General features: G+C 35.7%; 1 protein-coding gene across 1 annotated transcript; it reads left to right on the forward strand.

The window, feature by feature from the left end:
* On the forward strand, positions 1-9,575 carry LOC139694628 (store-operated calcium entry-associated regulatory factor-like). Its single transcript, XM_071593111.1, has 3 exons — positions 1-291; positions 572-768; positions 5,284-9,575. The coding sequence occupies exons 1-3, from the start codon at positions 237-239 to the stop codon at positions 5,314-5,316; spliced, it is 285 nt and encodes a 94-aa protein (XP_071449212.1). The 5' UTR covers positions 1-236; the 3' UTR covers positions 5,317-9,575.
* The last annotated feature ends 9,802 nt before the right edge of the window (positions 9,576-19,377 follow it).

A 19,377-nucleotide genomic window follows, 5' to 3' on the forward strand; every position in this document is an offset into this window, starting at 1 on the left:
AGTCATAGCGTACTTGTTCTGAATACAAGCAACTTGTGTGCTTAAGAAGGCCTAATTGCTCTCGGGATTTTCTTTCTCGTCGCTTTATATCGTTACCAGTTGTTGTGTCGGTTAATCTTCGGTCTCCATCCAAAGGTTTGCCGTTGTGACTAGTGAACCTACTCTTGTATTCCAGTGAGAGTCCATTCATCGTACACCAAGTTGGAAATTTTAGTGCATATTTTCACCGGAAAATAATGCCGGCATCAAAAATTGCTATTACCCTGGCAGTATTCTTACTGTTCCTCTGCGGTAAGTTTTGATGAGGTACTGAAGCTTTGACATTATATAGTCATGACACCGGCGAAGATTGAAGTGCACCTTTGTCGTAATTGTCGTACACCTCAAAACTAATTTATTCACAATTCTAAGTATCGAAAAATGATTTTGAACATTCATTGTTTTTTATTTTTGGGATAGTGAGGGCTTCTGTTGTATATCTGTTTAGATATCTTTAATGACCATGGCCAGGAATAGATATAAACCACTTGTTTTCGAACCCCCTAAATTTCTCAATGCGTTACTTTCGCAGATGATATGTATTGTCTCAAAATAAGAATAGAAGATTTGCAAGCTATCACCCTGCACGAAAATGAAATGGCTGCCAGTCGAAGGTACACGCAACCTATACCAAAGCATGTTTGTGCAGGTGGAAATGCTTGCTGTCATGCTTATGCCCCGAAGGTGGTGCAGTGCAAAAATGAAGGTTGGGATGGCTACAGAATCCAGGTAAGAAGAAAGCATTAATTAGCATTCGAGGTCATCTTTCCTTAAATTGCATGATAACTGTTTAAGGATTAACATAATTTTTTAAGCATATTTTCTCATTTACCATTTTTGTCGTAGACAGCCAGCTATTCAAAAATTTCCACCAAAATTGATATCAGTGACTAGTGTAAAAACAGCAGTAGCAATTGGCAAAAGCATTTTCGAAGTAGTTCGACTAACCGAATCACAAGATTTATACCACTGAAAATTTCCTTGTCGATTATTAACATAAAATTATGAACAAATAGCATGGGGTCCATTTAATAGCCAAATTACAACTATTTGTTGTCTACTCTTCTTGAGCATTCTTATGGTTATAAATCTACAACAACAACCTATTATGTCTCTAGTTTATAAACCTCGTGTTTATAGTTTTTAATGTTTGGTATTGCCTTTAATGTTGTTTTAGAGGACATGTACATGTACTCTGCTTTAAGAATCATTGTAGGGAGCTGGTGGTGATGCTATCATCATAACACAACACTTCAATTTAGTTTAAAAATTAATATACACAAGCCCAAGCATGAAAATGCAAGTTGACCTTTTCCTCTCCTCCCGCTAAATCTACCTCCTTCAGATGATCATCCTTACACTCATAGAATTACTCTAATCGTCCCAATTATCCAATAATGGTCACCTTGTTGACTGCAATTTGTGACACCAATGCATGCTTTTATTAATGTTTTTTTCCAAGGTTGTTTGGGGCCTAGTGCATATTGTATAGATTTTCCATAATAACAGATTTCATCGTAAAAATTTTGCAAAGGAATGATCTGCATAAATTAATAAGATAAATATGCCTAATGATCTTAAGTTTGTGTTTTTCAATCACATAAGGTTATAGTTTAAACTGTTTATTTTTGATGCCGATTCATTTGATATAAAGGTGATTTTGTTTTAGCCACATTGTCATCCTTCATCAAGTAAACCCGGTAAAATATTTTCACTCATTAGGTGACTGGCAATCTTTCTAGGATTTAGATCTCGTGAATGCCAAATTGTCATCGAATACATTAGTCAGAAGGTCAGACCATGTGCCTTGGTATAATAAATGAAAACTTTTGATGCTAGACAGAATCAAACAAGCTTGCCTATTCCTTCCTGGAATAATGGCCTTCGAAAAAATAACATTTCATTAAAATTGGATTTTGCAGTTTTGCCTTCAGAAGTATTGGGTCGCATAATACGCTCCTTTTTTTCTAAGTTGCCCATAGTTTGTGCATCATGGATGCATGAATGTATGTTACAGTTGTTAAATGTTGAGGTTATATGAATGCATGGAGGTTTACAGAACTGAAATCTCCAGCAAAATTAATGTAAATGGATCGTGTGAGATTTTTCATGGACCATGGGCTTTTCCATAAATTTGATTCATTTTCAGACATTACGCGCCAGCACAAGTATTACTATAGCCAAGCTGAGATGAGCTCTAAAACAGTGCTGTGAAATGTTTTTTTTTATTTATCTGAAAAGTTGCTTCCAAATTAATAGTAGTAAGAATGTTTATTTGTGCATTATATCATATCATCATTTATTCACCAGCAGACCATGTGGTATAGGTTTTTTCAAAGCAGAATACACATCTGTGTATGTAAAACAATAGAAACATGAGGACGCAATTCAAGCTGAACACAGACACATTCATTGATTATAAGACAGGCGTTCATCCACACTAAAACATTCTTTCAAATAAAAAATATCTTAATTTACTCTGAAAGGTCACAAAACATGTATTAGATTTCAGAAAAGAAAGAAGTTGATTGTACAAAATAAGTCCCATGTTCTTGGGCTTTTGGTAGGTGAATCTTGTGCGCACAAAATTGACGTGTAGATTGTTTATATTGCAGGCACTGTGATTGTTAATTTCAGCATTAGTGGGGAAGTCTTAGGTTCATTCCTGTGGTCTACAGTAGTAAAAATATAAATACACAGATGAGGTAAAAGGTTAAACTGTCTAAATAATGGAAGACTTGGGGCATCATATCTAACATTAGCTATCAATTGTACAACTTTTTTTTGTAATTTAAAAATGGATATGGCCTGTGGGGATGAATCTCAGGAAATAACATATGAAACAAAATGAGAATAATACAGACCATAATAGTGATAGAAGAACATTATTAGAAACACTAAAATGGATTTTCCGGGTTAGGGAACACACTGGATTGAGTTTCTTTAAGAGAATATCAATATGAGAAAGCCAATAAAGATGACATTTGAAATGCGTACGAAGAAATTTCCCTGACTCAACCTGAAGCAACTATTTACCTACTAATGGTATTTTCAACACTTGGAATGGAGTATTCTTATAAGCAAATTGTATTACTTGTGATTTATCAGTATTCATTCTGAGGAAATTGTTAATAGACCAAAAATGAATTTTCTGGGTCACCAATGTGAAGGGTGACCCAGAAAATGTTACTGTGAAGGAGTTGTTGAGGTGAGGCTGAGGAAATAAGAATGTTAGCGTTGTCAGACATTAGACACAGGACATCATGATAAGTTCATAAGGCAAGTGCATAAGTATTGTTACCCTGGTGATCAAAGGTGGTTATTAAAGTCCACCCGTAGTTGAAATTGTTGTATCATCAGTAAAACATTTAGCTGTGATATATTTACCATTTTAATATTTTTTTAATCTTCTAGTCCTTAATATCCCATAGTAGTTGACGTAGATATTGTCTTTGTCTGGTGTGAGTAGAGTTCACCTGAGGTTAATCCATTAGGCATGAATTCACACATCAGGAGGGGAGGTTGTTCATTTTTCCATGCCAGCTCTTAGTTTCCGATTATGTCCCAATAACAAAAAAAATCGCATGCATTTCTTTTTTAGTGCTTTATTAGTAATGAAAGAAGTAGGGGATTTGGATTAACCACAAGACAACTGCAGAAATCAGATAATCAAAAGTTGGCAGGCTACGCTATAATTTAAAGTTAAAGGGAATCACCTAGGGCAGGTTCAGAAGATCACATATTTGGGTAGTACATGTATTTTAGAGAAAAAAGGTGAAGTAATGGCAACATTGAGAAAAAAGTTAAATTGGGAAGAAGCATTTATAAGCATGAAAATTATGACTGATAATCAAAATAAGGGCAAAGAAGACATTAGTAAAGGCTCTGATATAAATTGTAGTGCTCTGTGGGTCCAAAACTTTGCCTTGCCTCTGGAGGCAAGAGGATGAAAGTAGTTGGGAGGCTTTGTTTATGTCAGCATGGAGAATAATTGAGAAAATATGGTGGGCATTAAGGGAGACATAATGATGAAATTTTAAATGTTAGCTTGGAGAAATTCAAAGAAGGCTGAAAAAGTGGACACAAGATGTTGAGTGGCCACGGAATGTTAAAGGTCTTGAAAAGAGGAGGATCAAAGATACGCATATCTGCTTCACCTAATAAAGCACAACCTGATATCTAACGCTGCAAGAAACCAATCTTCAATTCCCAATACTGAGCGCATGAAAATTCTATCGTCCATAATTTCCTAAATCCTTAAGTAATTCCATGGGAATGTTATCTATCCTCACTGCCTTATTTGATTTAAAGTCCCTAAATACACTTTCCATGTTTTAACCCCGAATTCCCTTTTTATGATGTAAAATGCTGTGATGAGGATGCAAAGAAATATTGTTTTCTGAAGGCTTTGCAAAGGTAAGAACTCCGATTCCAATCAAATAAGATATTTATTTTTAATCCCTTATTAAAGGCCCAACTTGTGTACACTTTATTGTATTATAGATTCATGAAATATTTCATGCATTTGCTTTTCGTAATGAATTAGTGCAGCAACTCCAACTTATGTTTGGAATTTACTGAATGATTAGGTTGATTTGTGTTCCTTGTGTATATTATTTCTGCCTTGAATTTTCTCTTTTTTCTTTTTCAACATAGCACATTATACAGGGGAAATGTGTTTTTCAGCATTCCCTCTTTTTCAATTCAATTGCAAACAATACTGCCTTCATAAGTAATGAAGGTGGTAGGTACGTTACTGTTTCTCCATGAAAGTGTGGCCACATAGTGGGAAGGACAAGGGATTGTGTGTACTGATCTCTACTGATATTGATAAGGTAAACAACTTAAGTCCTTGGCATGGGGCCCCAGTCCAGGGAGGCCTTCCTCACCCCATCCAATCATGGTTTGCAGTCTCTTGTCCATCTTATTCTTTTTCCTTAGCCTTGAACAGCCTTAGAAATAAAAAGTCTCCAGGGATCTCTTGGTTTGGTGTTGCATTCCTAAGTAGGAATTGCCTTGAATTAGGGACGGAAAGTATGTCAAGTATGGTGAGGATTTTGCCCAGATGTAAATCTAATTCAGTATATTAGCCATTCACATTTATTTGCTTGCACTGTAGTGTCTTCAGACAAATTAGGATTCTCTCATTTCTATATGTAAATATTATCAAAAAATTACTTTGTATTCTAATTTAAATGTACCTATTTACAACAGCAGCATTGTTAACTGATTTTCTAATTTCAGGGCGGAGCAATGGAGAACATTGTGCAGGAATGAAGTCTTGGAAGATATTCCTATCAGCCAAGTCTTCAAAAGGTCTTGGATGTGCAGCAAGCTTTTTGCAGAAAACCAGTTTACCTACAAACCATCGGGTAAACTGAATGGGAATGTGTTGTCCTCCCTATTCCTACCTCTTGTACCACCCTGTTGAAAATCCTCACCACAGCCATCCCTTTCCAACACTTCTCTTCATCTCTCTACCTCTGCAGCTCTTTCCTTTCTCTTCAGACTGTTTTCCATTATCATATTCAACCTTATCATCTGGGCATCCTTCCTCTTCTTCTTGTCTTCTTTTAAGCTCCTCTTACAATTGTGTCACCTGACTCAAGTACATTACCTACTTCTGAAATTTCAGGCTCTTCTAACAATGATTCCACATTCTCTCAGGGACAAACTTCTACTTGTGGCACCTCAGCCTCTGACCTCCGTCCCCATTCTTCTCCAGCTTCTTCATCTTTCTTTGCTGCATGTGGGGCTGAAAATAAAAATTCTCAGCCTTTGCTTGCAACAAAAGAAAAGTAAAGGTGTTCCCTCCGGCTTGAGTTGGGTGTAACAACGTTGGATGGACTAACACCAAAAAAAAAGTTTTAGTCAATAAAGTGCAGAAGGTATGGAAGGAATCCAAATGAATGAGAAAAGTAGGGAAGGAAATGAGATATTTTTTATTCAACCAAAAGAACTAGCATCTTAAAAATTAATTTTGAACTTGGAAAAGATAATTCTTCAGCTTTTGTTACAATTTTCATATCAATGCTGAGGCAAATGGAAGGGAAGCCTAATGGAGGTAGGTGGAGTCGCCTGGAAAAAGTTATTTCAATTTCCTTTTACAAAAAGGCCTGTCTTATTCTTTCATTTATAATTTTGTTCCCCTTTCCTTCAAAAGCATTTTACTTCCATTTCTAAAATCTATTCCCTTCCAAGAAGATATGCATACAGAAGTTATCGTCCACATAACCACCGTTGTGGCCCAGAGGAAGGTTGTTGACTAGTATTGTATTTTGATTTTCAATTAAATGGCAGTCAAGCCGCTGCTTTATCATTCAGGTTCTGACCACATTGATGGGTATGTGGATCAGAGGATGAAAGGTAGGTCAAGTGAGGTAGCTTGGGAGGTACTTTTTTCATGGTCCATGGTGTGAGAAGGAAATGAAAGCAATCTGTTCTACTATTTCAGCCTTCAAAGAACTTGCGTATTCATCCTTGCTATCCTTTTGGTAGAAGTAATATCTGCAGTCAAAGAGTCTGGAATCATTGTTTTTGCCAAATGGGCAGCAAAAATGTTAAGGCTGTTCAACTGTTGGGATCAATTTTCAGCAATTCTTTCTTTCTCTTTGACAAGCAAAAGATCTGTTCAATTTTGGATCTCTCTCATATTCTGTAATACCTCCAAAACTTATTCCTTAAGAATAACACTGAACTTGCCGGCACTGTAGGAGGGCAACTAATTCCCGTAGTTACACGATGGGTGCATAGATTCCCTGTATGAAGAAGTTAGGTCACACTTCTTCCTGAAACTGTAATTATAAATGTTCTGTAATATGTTCCTAGGTACATGTTGAACTTTACAATTATGTTTTATGTTTTTCATTTTTTTTAGACTTATAACGAATGCAGAAGAGTATGTGCAACCAAAGATTTTTAAAAATTAATGTTAGGACAAATAAGGTATTCTTAGATTAAATAAAAAACTTAAAGTTGAACAGACCCTTCTGCTAAATCATGAATTGCATGATTTCCATCATAATTGGAAAACAAAAAGGGTGGAAAATATTTAAGTTTGATTCTTAGACACCTGTAAGACATCTATCACAACATACAGCATATATATATATATATTGCATGCTGTGAGAGCAAAGCAAACTTTGCTCACTTCCCTTTTATGTACATCACTCTTTCTTCCTCTATCCCATTCAATGTGACTAATGGCACTAAATTGAGTGACCATTGAATCCATTAACTCAAAACATGAATAACCTTAAGAGTGTAATAATGATAGCATTCTGTGTGGGCGATCATTTAGGGATTAAAAGTTCTCACTCCCCACTCTGTGGTATGATTTCATTCTCACTCAACACTCTGGCAAAATGCATTCCGTAACACTCATCCAATTCCAGCTTCACATCAAAATTGTTTTGCAGTGAAAAAATTATCATGATTTTCTTAGATTGGAATATAATTTTGAAAGATATAGGGTTTTTGTCAAAAATCTCCAGGTTTAAGGGGCGTACATTTTCGGCTTTGTTTGCATTGATTTTTTATGGATCTGACCCATAAAAAAATTCTTTTAATTTGTGGAAAATTTAAATTAAGGGTGTGTTAGTTCAAGGTTTGACTGTAAGTAAAAATGCTCATATATTCATTATTAAGAGATTAATTAATACTATGTTGTCTAAAAATATATGCCATAATAAAATGAAAGTTTGTTAACGTAAACCTTTAGTTACGGAGAATATAATGCTTTTTTCTGAATCACGATAATTTAGGAGTTGAGCCATTGGAATTGATCTGACTTTAATAGCAAATGAATGGAAATATTGGCAGGAAATATGCTGAGCTATTACATTTTTTCAATTTGAATTCTACCTAAGTATTTAATGTTATGCTATCAAGAAAAATTTTTTGTAAAAATTAATTTCAATCCATGTGAACTGTGATGAGGAGATTTCAATGCAGGAGGTCATTCTTAAGTTGTGGAACAAATGTTAGTTGGATAGTATGTTTCCTAAATGCATATTGTTTAAACACCCCATAGGATACTTGCAGTATCTGTTTGGGTGTACAATTTTTTATTCTTATTAGTTTTAAGGTAAAGTCGTTGAGCTTAGTTGAGCCAGCAATGCTCTTGAAAAAGATCTGATACATTATTGTGTTTACTAAGTCAGTTTTTATTTTAACCTTGGATTGGGAGGAACTAGTGTTCTAGTATTTTTGGGACATTTTGAAATTTCTGCTGTCCTTAGATCCAGAAAATATTTTATGTCATGAATAATAATGTGGTAGTACTTTTCCCATGATTTGTTTTATATTGGTTAATTTACATGGAACTAAGTTGTGAAATTTTTCATCACAAATGGAATCTACCTAAGTTTTTGGATTTTTACTGGCATACCTTCATTCAATTCATGCAAGTTGCATGAAGGAATTTGCCATGAATAAAGTAGGGCGGAAACATTGATTTCTGCTAATGATTTTGGAATGCAGCAATTCTGTGCATTGAGGGAACCTCTTAGTTACCCCTTATAGTTTTAGTTTAAAGTGTAATGCCAAAGAAATAAGGCTGTGATGTTGGGAGTGAGTGTCTTGATTTTATGAGCGGTTGACTGGCATAAATATGTACCAAGCATTGACTTGATTGTGGCAATTAAAAATATGCCACTGGAGGTTGCCTAGGGAAAAATTGGCATAGGAAATATTTTAGGTGGTATTGTTTATAACTTTAAGAGTCTACTATGATTCGCATTCAGATAATGAAGGTTTTTGAAGGAAGTGATTTGTGATAGCCAAATATCTCTTAATTTTGTTATGATGATGGCTAAGAAATTAGAAGTAATGATTTTATTTGTTATAGTGGTTGGCCTTGAAGATTTTTTAAGGTAATTGTGTTCAAGATTTGATATTTTGGCCAACTTACCTGTAATTTTATTCTTTTAATACCTGGATAATATGAGATCATTATGTTGCAGTGTTAGCATTTATTTTATTTTTTAATTTCTGGAAAAGCATGGTGTGAATTAATTTCATTATGTCGGTTTGTTTAATGTGAGTTTGGTGCAAAGTATGTGATGATTGGCTATCTGCTTTATTTTTGGACAATATATGCACCCTGATGTATTCATCTTCAGCTGCCCTATTCTAGCCAGACTTAGTGCCATTAGAAACTGAACTATATCTATGAGGAAGGAAATTTTGTGTGTCAACACATTCTTTTTGTAGATCTCTTATATTCTGTAACAAAGAGACATGATGTTGTAGTATTACTCCTGTTAATGCTAATTGATGTATTAGAAGAATTTTTTCAGGGGATGGAATCCTTTTGAGTATTTTTTATTGTCATTTTGCCTTTAAAATGCAAACAACGTATTATTTTAGTCCCCAAGACTGCTTATGCTGGAATTGTATCATAATAACCTAATTGTTATGTCACATTTGGTCATATATTTCTGGCATTGATTTGTCAAGTGTTTGTGGGCTAGGCAAGCTGTTTTGTTATTTTCATCTTTGAAAGTTAATAAAATGTTTTATATGTTCATTAACAAGCCTGCCATTGTTTTAGCTTTTTTTGTCTCTGTTTAATTATTTTAACATGATTTTTGTTTATCTGCCCTTTCAGAGTCCGTGAACCATTTTACTATAAACATAGCCATATGTCACCCAAGAAAATAAGCATCCTTTGGTAGAATTTTCATTGAATAAGTTCGGTTTGACAATATTTCTAAAAAATTAAGGCGTGATATATTGTGTGTTTAAAAATTGAGTATTGCCTTGATATATATTTTTTCTAGCTCTGACAACTGCCATCTGTTCAATGATTTCATGATTTCACAAATCGTTTCAATGATTTCACCAATGGGATCATGGTACATGAAACCATGACTTTAATTTTTCCTTTGTGTCATTGTAGGCATTTTTCAGAACCTAATTTAATATTTCAATGTTCACTGTTCTGCAGTGTCCAAATAAGGGTTGTGTGTGTTCAGCAAATTTTCCTGATACTTATAGACTGGTATGCATTTGGTTATGTCTTCAGATAATCTTTTAATTTAATAGACAATTTTTCACTGACCCTGCATCAATGATTTCAGTAGACATTATAATCAATTCATTGCTTTTCAATTGATATTAGTAATTCACTGTTTACTTATTACACATTATTGAATGGTGCAACTGTGAATTTTCCTATTTAGTGTGTTTTAAATTCAAGGCAGAATCTGTAGTGTTGTAAAGGAGGCTCTAATGTTATTCTACAGCAGTCCATGATTTCCATCCATGCGCTTGGTAATTCAAAAACTCCTTTTTAATTAAATTGGTACAACTTGAAACATAGTAAATATCACAATGCTTTTGGTAGTGTCAGCATCATTTTAATAGAAATAGTTGATGGTAATTTAAAATCTTCTGATCCAGAACAATTCTAAGAGCATCTGGCATAATCCAATTAATGGAATGTCCATGATTGCCATCCAGACACCATTTTTTTATTTAAAAAAAGTTAAATATTTTTTACTTCATATGCGAGTTGTGTACTGTAGATATGAGTAATCATTCTCACTCCCTGGAAACTCATTGGATACACCAGATATGAGTGAGCATTGACTAGAGGTGACTTCAGGAACCCTTGGATGCATGAATCCTGGAAAATGGATTCTTGGTCATTGTCATTAAATACCCATTCTGAAAGGAATTAAGTGTATTGTCTTAACAATTCAGGTTGATATCTGTGATGCTGTTTGGATATATTTTCAGTCAAATAGATTTTACAGTGTTCATCGCAGTAATGGTAAGGTTATTGAAATTCATGTGTAAAACCATCATTTTTAACAGATAAAAAATTTAATGACTGTTAAAAATGTGGTTTTATTGTTCAGCCTGAAAAATGTTTTGATACATTCCAATGAATTTTAAATATCCTCAATAAATCTGAGGAAAATTTTAACTTTAAACTCATGTGCACATTTAATTTTTGGCTTTTTTTAGATTCATTGCTACTTTCTTAAATTTTAAAAATGCCAAAAGGTATGCATGTTCCATTATAAACTTTATAGAAGTTTCAAATAGCAAAGTTGTAATGATGGAGATAGCCATGATAGTTTTTACACTTCTTGCACTTTTTTAACTTAAGAAGTAGATGTGTATTTTATCATGGTGCAAATATTTTGATAATTATGCCAACACATTCATTCAAAACCAAATATTTCCTACCATTTACATATCTATATATAAGTTGAGTAAGGAGGTGGTAGCCCACAAGTTGAGTGCTGGGTACAGAGGGTCAGTGTTAAATGCCAAATGATATACCTGTGGCTACCCTCAATTTTTGACCAGCTGTATGGTTTCACAGATACCAGGTATTTCTAGGACATTACAGGCAGTAGGCAGACAGACAGGGGTATGTGTGAGGTTAACTATACCTTTGCCTTTCAAACCAGCCTTCAGGTTGAACACAATAATCTTTGGTAAGTAGCAAGAGATATAGTTATTTCAATTAATGCTCTGTCAAGCTATTTGAGTTGGTAACACAGCATTTCAAAATTGGAATAATTCATGTGGTCATTTCATGAAATCAACCTTAAGATTATCATTCATAAGAAATAAATGTTATTTGACATTACAAGGAATCCAGTTTGTAATTTAAGATAATTATAATTAATTTCCTAAGTGTGCTATGAATTTTAAATTCAATGATAAATCATAATGTACACTAGGCAATTGACCACTGTAAATAGTACTAAATTGAACAAGTCCTATTTTCTTAATGCTAATTAACAAGTCAATGTATTTTGCCCAAACATATTCTCCTAATAATGTCTTGTCACTTTAGTGGCAAATGCTTAATTTTCTAAGATATGCTCCCTAGTCTGTTTCCTTTAATGTTGGCAAAAATTTTATAGACCTAGTACATTAAATCATTGCTATGGCAACCATCAGGGCACAAATGAAGTGGTGTAGGTAAGCATTTAAAAACATTTTTCCAACATTTATGTATTCATAAATACAGTAAAACAAATTGAGTAATCTGAGAAGTAGTTGCTGCAAACATGGGAGGGATAAGGTTGGACAAGTTGGTCAAGGCAGAATTTGAACTGGGTGCACCAGCATTAAATGATATTGAAATACTTGTATTGCGAGGGTTATACTGAGAGAATGTTTGTTGAAACAGAGAACAATATGATAGAAGACTTGACAGGAAGTGAAACCGAAGGAAGCAGTATATAAATGTGGTCCAAGACTGGACAAAAAAAGAAGTACAGAATAGTATGGGTAGGGTGGTAAATAAGTAAGTTCCATTAGTTTTTCTATTTTCATCCTACAAGTAAGGAAACAAATTAATGTCTGTGCATAGTTTGCACTTGTTTCCAGGAAAATTTTATATTTTTCATGTATCATATTTTTCTATTTGCTTTTCATTCAAATCATTATTTACAGAGAGCCCTCATATTACTAAAACAATTACTGACAATTCAGGAGTCCATATGATTGATTGCTGTATGTACAAACAAAACTGCCATTAAATGGCTGGCTTAAGTATATCTCTTGGTTAATATATAGTATTTAAGTTAAAATATCTCCTAGTTTATCACAGCATATAGGGTACATGTCATATTCAATTGCATTCCCCATACCTTTTCTCCCTTGTCACATTATTAAAGTTCATTTACTTTTTGCATGGGCTATTTTTAAGAATGATCCTGACTACAACTCTTGGGTGCTTGAATCTTCTATTGGCATTTTCCACATTCGCCACAGAAGTTGATTCCATTACTATTTTAACTGACATTAAATCCATTCTTTTGTCATGCTCCTCTTCAATAAAGATATGCAATAGAGTTAAGTCTACTCCTTCTGTTCAGGGATAGCATTTATTATTTCATGGCCTCAGTAGTAATTTTTTAATCGATTCCTAACAATATACACCTTACAGGAAACTCTCGATTGCCTTTGATGCATGCATGATAAGCACCGCTATTAGAAAACCGGGAAAACATGGCAATGGTATAAACGAAGACTCTCCCTTTGTCATTCCTAATAATTAATGCGCGTTTTTAGCAAAGGAAAGTACAATATTTTCGTTCTCCAGTCAGCTCTTTTCATTATGGTTGAATTATAGTTTCACAAGAACACAGAATTTTCATCAGGTGAATAGCAGAACGTATTTTGCTCAGGAAGCTAAACCAATCACATGGCCAAGGAAAAACAAATGATGACCGCTAGCTAATACGGATACATATTTGGCTTATGATATCGAATAAAATTACAGTCTAGATGGTTAATGACTAAAACGTTGTTTTGATTAACAAAGTACTGTATCCAAAATATTAGAGCAACTAGGCTCGGAATCACTCGCGGAGCGAAGGTGAAATAAAAGATTAAACCTTTCGCAGGAATTGAAACGACGTCTCTTCAAGGAATGATGTTGAAAATGTTTTATTACCCAAACCGCATTACGGTAGGAGATATCATGCAAATAAAATTACAGAGATTAAGTGTAGAACAGATAGATTTAAGATGACATTTTTTCCACGAACGATAGGGGATCATTATGACATTGTTCGACCGCGGTAAGGGTAAAAATATCCGGGTCAACATTAGCCTGGTGTGTTTTCACCCCCTTCCAAGCACCCTGGCAGTGGCTTGCTGGGTATATATTAATAAATAAAAAATGTACATAGGAAAGCTATGTGTTTTCTCGTATTAAGGTAGACTATAATATTATCAGGGTTAATAAATGCGGGGGAACGATTATAGGTTAGTACGTTTTGTACAAAAATGTTTTAAATAGACCTGAAATACCATTAAAGCCCAGATATTTCAAACTTGTATTTTATTAAAAAGAATATCGGACTTGTAAAGCATGTAATTATCTTAGCGATGGAAATTTAATTAAAATGTTAATGAGCTAGGAAAAAATAGTATGGATAATCCGTACACGGCTAATCGAGATTTAGTTGTAGTTGGGCTTGACGAAATTTGATAAAAATTGAATTTTCCATGGTCTATCCAAAAATCTCCTTCAAAAGCTAAATTACTTCAAATGAACCTAGCTCAGGTGTAAACCTCTTCCTTTAGCCGAATCAGTTAGCCTGTTGGGAAATGTGCTCATCTACCTAACGAAGAAAGATCTGTGCTTCAAGGCCCATCTCGGGCATAGATGTTTACAATGTTGGCAGTCAACTACCCAATAGCTCAATTTTTCTATTACAACAGAAAGATTATTGTTGAACCTCTAGGTATTGTCCTGCCAGTAACTACCGACATCATTTATTTAGCCTAATACTCTCATGTATATCTCGAATAGTCGTATATAAAATATTTTGTAGCTAATTATATTATTCCCCATTACTCCTCATCCGTTATAAATGTTCATTACTTCGGAAAAAACTTACAGCTACTCTACGTAGCATTAATGGTTAAACTAATTCGTAGCATTTATGATAAAGTGGTTCTCAGGATCATCGGCAAAAGGATGGAGAGTAGGACAAATGATATTACTCAGGGGATGATCATTTCGGTTTCATTTTCACACGTGATGCCATTGCAGTAATGAGATCACTAATCGAGAGGAATATAGAATTAGTCTAGAACTAGATTTTACTTTTGGAGATCACTTAGGTTACAATTTGTCTGAAACTGAAAATGGAATGTGAAATATAGTACTCATAGCGAAGGTTATAGGCGACCAAACAGAATCATGCAGAAAATTTGAATTTAAAAATTAAATTCTGTTTTATTGCACATTACACTAAAGATGTTATTACTTCACCTAGTTGGGAATCCCTTCCAAAGATGGATGGGAACAAGGTCAATCAAGACACTGGTCTTTTATCAGTACTTTAAAAACCTGGTCCTCACATTCTGCTACTTTTCTGTCTTTTTGCATGGTAACAATCTAACAGTCTTCTTGCTGGCTAAAAATAAACACACAAAAACATGACCAGCTATGCTTTCCAAAATTCTTGTGTAGTTCCACGGGGATGTTTATTATTCCCACAGCCTTCATCAATTCTATTTTCTTTTGTGCCTTTTCTGTGTAATAGTCAAGTTTTCTATTCCCAAGTTCCTGTTTTCATATTCCCAATATATTTGCTTTCTGTACCTAAGCTCACCGGCCTAATATCTTTACTAAGTTGTCTCTCTCTCTATTGTTTTTATCTTTCCAGAACACTTTTGAATTAAATTGTCACAATTCATGTTAGCCTAAACTGAATAAACCAGAGCAAATTAAAGAAATTGTATATTATGTACACATTCCTAAATCTTAGTTACATATCTGATATCAGATAGACTTTCTGTAATGCCACAATGCTCTCTTAACTTCAGTTTGTGGTGTTAATTTCAAGAATCTGGAGAAAGCCTCAATAACATTTTATTTAGAAATGCATTAACCCTCTTTAGTATGCTGGGCTGATACATCAGTTTGAAGATAGGCTGTTGTTTAAATGGCTATATTTTATTAAATTTTAATAGTATGTTGTGTATTATTTCTTTTATTGAAAGTATGAATCTATTGTAATTTTGAAGTTGAACTTTTTACGTGTGGAGTGACTCAGAGTAATCGTATGCTTGTTTTTTTTATTGATTATTCTTTCCACTATGAAAATCCACTGAAAGACTAATGTGTTTGATTCGGCAAACCTCATGAATGCATCATGGCAAATGTTTTGATAAAAACTTCTATCTAATACTTGAGCGATATGATGCTAATGAAAGCATAACTTTGTTATCATGTTTCTCTTGCCTTTCATCCTAAGTAGCCCCAAAGTATCACGAGGCTGTTTTAATAATGAAACACTATTTAGCCTCGGACATCGAACTTTTTATTGCAATGTAATATGTATGCTACTTGAAAATGCCAGGTGACTCAGAAAGGTATCAGTTAAATTATATTATGGTAAGGCACAGATTTAGGAATAGAGTGATCAATTCGCAAAGTTTCGCGGTAACGGATGGGAACTCTGATCTCAACTAAGTGCCCATAAAGTGTAGCGTGCGATTCAAAAAGGTAAGGCGGGGGTGGTGAGTTAGGAAATGGAACTTAAAAGCATTAACTGGAATGACAAGGAAGGAATATTGGCCAGCTGTAGAGAAAATCATGAACAAGGGAAAAGTGCGGAGTCCTGCTCAGGAATAATGGAAATACATCAAAAAAGGGATATCGAAGGCCGCTAAAGAAATTTTAGTAATGTTTGATAGGAAAAGAACAAGGAAACCATGGATCACGTTTGGGATGATTGGAAAGATAATTGAGATAAGGAAATAAAAGAATGTAAACCCAGAATTGGCAGAAGGAAGTACAAAAAGTCAAATAATTAATTGCGAAGGGGGAAAAATAAAGCATAAGAAGCATGGTGGAAGATGCAGTGTGAGGATATCGTCAGTTTGCAGAATAGTGAAATTGATTCATCATACAAGAAAGCAATTGGGCAAATCTGTGTTGACAGAGAAAAATCGGGTAAGATAATAGTTGAAACAGAAAAGATACAAGAGAGATGGAAGGAATATATACAGATACAGAACTCAATGGTAAAGAAATTAGGCCAACAAGCTTGGGCATAGAAAGAGAATATGACATAGACAAAGATAGCTTAGGTCCAGACATACTCAACAATGAGATAGAAAGGGCAGTGAGGGAGATGTAATCAAATAAGGCCGTAGGGGTAGACTACATTCCTGTGGAACTACTGAAAGGGTTAAGAAAATGTGGGGAGAGTATATGGACTGATTCATTGCATTTATGAAGCAGGAATCTGGCCAGAAAAATTTGTGAGATCAGTGTTAGTTCCTATGCCTAAAAATGTAAAGGTTACATCATGTGAGGACAACAGAACAATATTTGATTTCCCACGCAGCTAAAGTGGTTCTCAGGATCATTGACAAAAGAATGGAGAGTAGGGCAAATGAATACTTGGGGGATTTTCAGTTAGGGTTGACGAAGGGAAGAGGCATGCGCACAATACTATTGCAGTAATGAGATCACTCATTGAGATGAATACAGAATAAAGTCAGGACAAATTTGTCTGTTTCATAGATTTTGTAAAGGCGATTGATAGAGTGAATTGGGAAAAACTGATGAGTATATAGCAGAAAATAGGAATAGAATGGAGGGAAAGGGGGCTAATCCGCAACCTGTGCATGTCTCGGACTGCTCAGGTGGGAGCGGGGAATGGGGAGTCCGGATGGGCAGTGTTAGGAATAGGTGCGAAGCAGGGTTGTTCATTGTCACCGGTGCTGTTTGACGTATTCTTGGAGAAAATGATTAAAGAGGCATGGAAAGAACTGAAGGTAGGAATGAAAGATCGTGCGGAAATCATAAAATCAGTTAGGTTTGCTGGCTACCAAGCTCTAGTTTGTCACTCAGCCAAGGGGTTGGAAACATTGCTGAGTCAATCGAAAATTCACTGCGATAGATATGGGAGAATAGGAACAGTGTAGCGAATAAATATAAATTAAACAAAGGATATGGGGATTTCCAGAAAGAGAAAGGCTCAGTTAAACATTAAAATGAAAGTTCATAGACGAGAGCTCATAAGTTAGAGGTGAAACAGTTAATGTATCTCGGAAGTGTTTTGGACAAACATGGTCAAAGTAGTAAGGACATAAGGAGGAGAATTGCGTTAGGCAAAGAAGCTTTCGCTAAAAGGAGAGAATTGATGACAGAGACGTTGAGTAACGATGTTCAGAAATGGCTTGTTAAAACGTTGATATAGAGCGTAGTTACTATGTACGGCGAGGAAACATAGTCATTGAAGCAGGATGATAGGCTTAATTTGGAGGCTTTAGAAATGTGAGTGTGGGGAAGGATAGAGAAGGTTAAGTAGACAAAAAGGAAAATAAATGAGGAAGTGCTAGGGTGCTTTCGAAAGGTAATGAAATTGTATTCCCCGCGCCACTCCTATTGGTCAGAGTGGGATCGAACTACTTGGAGTAGGCGGGGGGAACGCTAAACTTTCCTGCGAGAGCGGTTTAAGTGCTTATCAACCAGTGGAAGCGGTAGGACGTCAGTTATTATAAACCTCTGCGCGCCGACCGTACCACGCAAAAATATGGAATCGACGATTGAGTTCCGCGATTACTAAGGTTTGTGCTAAACTGGAAAAATCTCTTTAGGAGACCAGCAAAATGATTCGCGAGGCTTACGGGGACTCTTTTCTGTCTTACTTAACTGTTTCGAGGTGATTAAAGGCCATTAAGAAGGGCCGGCAAGAGGTTCACGACGAGCAAGCCCAAAAAGGCAAGAATAAGCAAATCAAAAGTGATAACATTGTTCATTGGTTTTTTCGACAGCAAAGGAGTGGTCCATAAGGAGTGTCTTCCTCGAGGACAGACAGTTAACACTGCCTACTACGTGGATGACTCGTGGAAAGACTCCAAAAAAGGGTCATCAGGACGACAAGAGACATCCGCAACCTGGTCCACTCCATCATGACAACGTGCCTTGACACAACGCTCTACGAGTCCGCAAGTTCCTAGCCAAACACCAGGTGCAAACGCTGCCCCACCCACCCTGTAGTCCTGACGTCTCCCCAGCAGACTTCTTTTTTTCCCTCGGATTAAGGCAGCTCTGAAAGGAACCCGTTTTTCCTCCACAGAATAGATCCAATCAGCCGTGACGAAGACCTTGCGAGAAGTCCCCGAAGACGCCTTCCAGGGCGCGTACCGGTCATGGCAGAGTCGCTGGAAAAAAATGTGGAGGCCCAAGGAAAGTACTTTGAAGATTTTAATTGTTTCTGCAAATCTGTCCGATTAATTACTTCTAAAAGTAATTGCATTACCTTCAGAACGTACCCTGTATGTTGCAGGAAGAGAGAAGATGAGTGGGAGAAATAACGAGGGGACAAGGAAAATGGACGCAGAGCAATCTGATTGGCGGTGGGATGTTGAAGGCTGTGATAGATGGTAGCATGTTAGGCAAACGAGGAAGGGGCAGGAACAGGATTGGGATGTTAGACGGAATGGAGGAAGTAAGAATACAGAGATGAAAGGGATTTTGTGGTAGATTAGGGTTGTGTTATGTTAGGAGAGAAAAACAGAATTATTTTGCTGCTGGATCCATCCAAAACTTAACCGGTAGATTAATTATCTATTCCTACTACCTCGTTCGACATTATCTCCCTTGGCGCTTTTTCTTTCTCGCTCTGTCGAATTTCTGACCCCAAGATATCCTTGTCCATGTTGAAATTCCTATTTCTAAACTTGTACATGAACTAGGGCGCTGAGGCACGGGCAGCAAAGAAAGAATCGTGATGGGCAGTAATTAACAGTAGGGAGAGCCAGAGATGCGTATCTATCCGTAATCCCTGGGAATATTTTGACGCATTGGCCGAGGGAATGATAAGGGTAGCA

This window comes from Hetaerina americana, unplaced genomic scaffold, assembly GCF_022747635.1.
Source record: "Hetaerina americana unplaced genomic scaffold, ioHetAmer1.1.p SCAF_51, whole genome shotgun sequence".
NCBI classification, from domain to species: domain Eukaryota; kingdom Metazoa; phylum Arthropoda; class Insecta; order Odonata; family Calopterygidae; genus Hetaerina; species Hetaerina americana.

Coding starts and splice junctions, on each gene's coding strand:
- LOC139694628 (XM_071593111.1), top strand. CDS start 237: ATGCCGGCATCAAAAATTGCTATTACCCTGGCAGTATTCTTACTGTTC. Junction 292..571: donor ATTCTTACTGTTCCTCTGCG/GTAAGTTTTGAT, acceptor TTACTTTCGCAG/ATGATATGTATTGTCTCAAA. Junction 769..5,283: donor GGGATGGCTACAGAATCCAG/GTAAGAAGAAAG, acceptor TTCTAATTTCAG/GGCGGAGCAATGGAGAACAT.